Source organism: Octopus sinensis, linkage group LG18 (assembly GCF_006345805.1).
Source record: "Octopus sinensis linkage group LG18, ASM634580v1, whole genome shotgun sequence".
NCBI classification, from domain to species: domain Eukaryota; kingdom Metazoa; phylum Mollusca; class Cephalopoda; order Octopoda; family Octopodidae; genus Octopus; species Octopus sinensis.
The window spans coordinates 5607932-5612931 of record NC_043014.1 but is presented as its reverse complement, the minus strand read 5'-3'; the positions used below and the strand labels follow the sequence as shown (position 1 = coordinate 5612931).

General features: G+C 37.0%; 1 protein-coding gene across 1 annotated transcript in view; it reads left to right on the top strand.

The window, feature by feature from the left end:
• Nucleotides 1-1278: 1278 nt before the first annotated feature.
• Nucleotides 1279-5000, top strand: part of LOC115221350 (short-chain collagen C4) — a 20157-nt gene continuing 16435 nt past the window's right edge. Inside the window, exon 1 of the mRNA XM_029791528.1 lies at nt 1279-1606. Within this exon, the coding sequence (XP_029647388.1) occupies nt 1463-1606 (144 nt within the window). The 5' untranslated portion in view covers nt 1279-1462. The remainder of the gene's footprint in view (nt 1607-5000) is intronic.

Here is a 5000-nt window from a genome sequence, read left to right as displayed (position 1 = left end):
TAGTAGTAGTAGTAGTAGTAGTAGTAGTAGTGGTGATGGTGGTGGTAGTAGTAGTAGTAGTAGTAGTAGTAGTAGTATGGGAGCATACTTATGTGAAAGTGCATGGCTCAGTGGTTAGAGGTTTAGGTTTAGGTCTGTAACCGTGGAGTTGTGAGTTCGACTCCCGGACCGGGCTGTGTTGTGTTCTTGCGCAAGACGATTTATTTCACATTCATCCGGTTCACTCAGCTGCAGAAATAGTTGTGAGACCACTGATGCCAAGCTGTACCGGCCTTTCACTTTGCCTTGGACAAAATCTTTGGTGTGGAGAGTTGAGACTAGTATGCATGGGCGACAAATGGTCTTCCTTAACACAACCTTGCCCGGACTTTTGCCTCGAAGAGGAACTTTCTAGCAGCAATCCCCTGCTTATTCACGTGTGAAGAGTGTCTTTATGAGAGCATGAACCGAAACGTTATATCGTTACATCCACCATTTGTTGGTGAGTTTCTACTCCAAAGCATGACACCTTTTTTCCACTCAGGAGACAACCCTCTAACACATGGACCGAGCAAGACTGATTTTAATTCTACATTTTAAGCGGGTGGGGCAAGTCTAGTCTTTGAAATGCGGATACCCACACAGTACTAGAACAAAGTGAAATGGGTAGTCCCTCTCGCAAACACAACACGCTACTAGGTCCGAGAATTCAGCTCACATGGAGATCGCTATGCCTACACAATAACCACCATGGGGTAATGAACATGAAGATACTTTTCTCAGACAAGAAATTTGAGTCCAACATGTTTCTGACGTTATATACAAATATTATTTCTTTAACATAACGTAAAATATGTGTGTGTGTGTGTGAATGTATGCAAGTATGTATGTATGTATGTATGCATGTATGTATGAATGTATGTATGTATATATGTATGAATATATGTATGTATGTATGTATGTATGTATGTATATATGTATGTATATAGGTATGTATGTATGCATGCATGTATGTATGTATGTATGTATATATGTATGCACGTATGTATGTATGTATGTATATATGTATATATGTATATATGTATGCACGCATGTATGTATGTATGTATGTTGTATGCATGTATGCATGTATGTATGTATGTTGTATGCATGTATGCATGTATGTATGTATGTATGTGTGTGTACATATATAAAACAATATCTATCCAATCACAAAAACCTATCATTTACAAGTATACATCCACACTTTTTGGTTATAGTTTTCCCATTGGTTTACGAATTCACGAAAAGATTTTCGGCAGAGCTGGGTTCCATATATAATAGGTCGTCAGGAAGTCAGTAACAGTTCTTCAGCTGAGACCAACTTCAAATCTAAGACAGATACATAGGCAGCCAGTTGTAAGCCTCCAGCTTAGATCTACTCTAAGTTAATTGTTGGGCCAACACGAAATATCACATACAACCACCGACAACTATCGTCACGATGGATTTCTCTCAGCTGTCCAGGAACGTTTCGCAACGTTTTTCCATTTCTTCTCTCGTAGCTTTCGGATTAGTTCTCATTCTCACCATAACGGTTCTTCACCAAGATTCAAGGATAAGGAAAATGGAAGAGAAATCAGAACAAGTGAGTAGAGAAATTTGTATGTGTTTGTATGTGACTTCCGTCTTCCTGCCTCTGCTCCGTATAGAATATATGTATTAATATACACAAGCTCGCATACATTCACACACACACACACACACACACACACTCGCAGACACACACACACATATACACACACACACACACATACAGACACACATTCATATATATACACATTTTATAAATATGTATATGTGTAAATTTTACTAATGCGCATAGATAGATAGGGACAGAGTGAGTGACAGTGAGAGAGGTTGAGAGAGAGAGAGAGGTGGAGATAGATGGAGAGACGAGGGATACGCATTATATGCACCCACGCGTATGACAAGTTAGCTTGATACACAGACAGACAAGTCACAAATCACCCAATTATATGCTTCAGTATTTAAGGCGGCGTGCTGGCAGAACCGTTAGCACGCCGGGCGAAATGCGTGGCTGTATTTCGTCTGCCGTTAGGTTCTGAGTTCAAATTCAGCCGAGGTCCAGTTTGCATTTCATCCTTTGGGGGTCGATAAATGAAGTACCAGATACGCACTGGGGTCGATGTAATCGACTTAATACCTATGTCTGTCCTTGTTTGTCCCCTCTATGTTTATCCTCTTGTGGGTAGTACAGAAATATATATGTTTCATTATTTTGAGAATAAAGTCTAATGGACAAAACACAAACTAAAATTTCTTTCGAAACAGTTGCCAGAAAACATCTCAACTATACACAACCTATTTTAACATACTGTCGCCTATTTCTGTGCAGGCTGTTTTCTATTGCTCACTTTAGAAGTGATGAAAATATTCAATTATAGAACTTATGTGTCTCACATATTTCTACATAATTTCGATTTTGCTTTTCAGGTGAAATCGGTAATTATAATGAGTGGATACAAATCTCACAATGATTTTCATTTTGTAGCACAGTTGTTGTTAATTATCTGAAAATATTGCTTAATATGAAGTTGTTATACACTAATAGAAATATTGTTTTCTAGTAAAAGCAAAATTTCCTGGAATATCGTGTGTATATTTTGTTGTAAATATAAGTAGGATATATATATATATATATATATATATATATATATATATATATATATATATATATATATATATATATATATATGTATGTATGTATGTATGTATGTATGTATGTATATATATATATATATATATACTAGCATTAAAGACCGTCGTTGCCGGCTCATAGTGCTAGTGCATGTATATATGTGTATATATATGTGTACATATTACATGTACATCTATATATATACATCTACACATAAAATACAAAATACAAAGTTATATCTTGATATCGCTAGTGATAACAATACTCAAAATATATAACAGACTGGAATTGTAGGCCCGTCTCTTGCAATTTCGATCGATTGTAGCTTGTCCTCCCTCTTGTATAGAAGTGTGGCTACAATTCAGCCTACCTCTACTTCTGGTGGGGGGGGGGGTGCATTTTAAATTTTTTTCCGGCACGTCCTACGTCCCAGATATAAAGGTAAAAATAAAATATTTCCACTTTGCAAGTTTCAAGTCGAGTACTCCCTTGCACGTTCCGTTGACTCGAACCTTGCTTCTATTGTGGCGAATTTACCGCCTCTGGTTAGATATCTTTCATAGTCGCACCAAGACACTTTTCGATGGTGCTTTCCTCCAGGTGTTCAAATCTTCTTTTTTCTCTACATTGTATACTTTATAGACAAAAGTCTTTTCTTTAATTTTTTATTTCGTTTGGTGGTGTTATCCTAGATTCACCGTCTTTGTCGGTAATCAATCCGTATTTCTTCCGGCGGCTGCAGCGATATTCATTTTTGGACTTTCTTCTATCGAAGGCATTCTAACGAAAATGCTTCGTATAAACGGTGAAAATATTGTCAATTTCCCCAAACAGGGGCACAATCAAATTTTTAAACAATAACCAAAGCTCCTTCTCCCAAAGGGGGAGGGTTACAGTTTACAATTATTTAAGAAATGCAACGCAACAACATTTCCCTCACGAGGAACCAACAAACGTGATAACAATAGTTAAACAGAAATAATAACAACAAACCTTACGGTGAATCAAATAGCAGTACGCAGTTGAAGCTATAGTCCTTTATGTATAAGAAATAAACCAACAGCAGTACTCAGTAGAATCGGCTGTTCGAGAAAACAGACATTACATACAACCAAACTTCATATAGATACTTAATGCTAGCTAATTAGTAGATAATCTAATGTAAAAGCCGTGGTAAACGGTATGTGTACAGCTCCATCTGGACTATTCCATTTCTGCACGCTAATTTTATTTTTAATTTATTTCCATTCATGTGAAGCCACTTATTCAACTTCAAGTCATTGATGCAATTTTATACCAATTGCTATTTTTACTTTTGTTATGTTACGATTATATTATACTTTAGTTTGATTTTAATTATTACTTACTACATATAATTCAATTGTTATTATTATTTCAAATTTTTATTGTTAATGTGAAAGTATCTGACATAAAATAGAGAAATTTTTTGTTTCATTTTTAACACGTAATACTGAAATAGTGGAGAAGATATATTACTGTGGGCTTGCCCTAAGTAAGGCATGTGTAAAATTTGAATGAAATTGGTTGTGTAGTTCTCAAGTTTTAGGGAAACACACAGACAGACACACATTCTCAGTTTTATATATATATATATATATATATATATATATGTGTGTGTGTGTGTGTGTGTGTGTGTGTGTGTGTGTGTGTATATGGAGGCGCAATGGCCCAGTGGTTAGGGCAGCTTAACTCAGCTCCTACAACACTATGACTGTGTGCTGAAACGACTGCTCAACCACTCAAATGTGGAAGTGATATATCTCGACTTTGCAAAGGCCTTTGATAAAGTCGATCATGGAATGATATGTCACAAACTGCGTGATCTTAGCATAGTTGGAAAACTGGGAGAATGGCTTCATGACTTTCTGAAAGATAGAAGTCAGGTGGTAGTAGCCAATAGGGCCATTTCCATTAACACTCAAATAGTGAGCGGTGTTCCGCAGAGCACTGTTTTGGGACCACTACTGTTCATAATGGCCCTCTCAGACGTACCCTCAGCCACGCGGAGAGCCACGATCACAAGTTATGCAGATGATACAAAAGTTTCACAGGCAATACAGAACCATGAAGACACTAAGCATCTGCAATGTGAGCTGGACGAAATATACAAGTGGGCTGAAAAGAATAGCATGCAGTTCAATGCTGAAAAGTTTCAAGCTTTATACTATCAGCATGCAAAACTGAATGCAATACCCAATGAATATACTGGACCCTGAGGGATTGCAATCCCAGAGGCACAATCAGTGCGTGACCTTGGTATTCACATTAGTGATGACGCGACCTTTCATGTACATGTTGC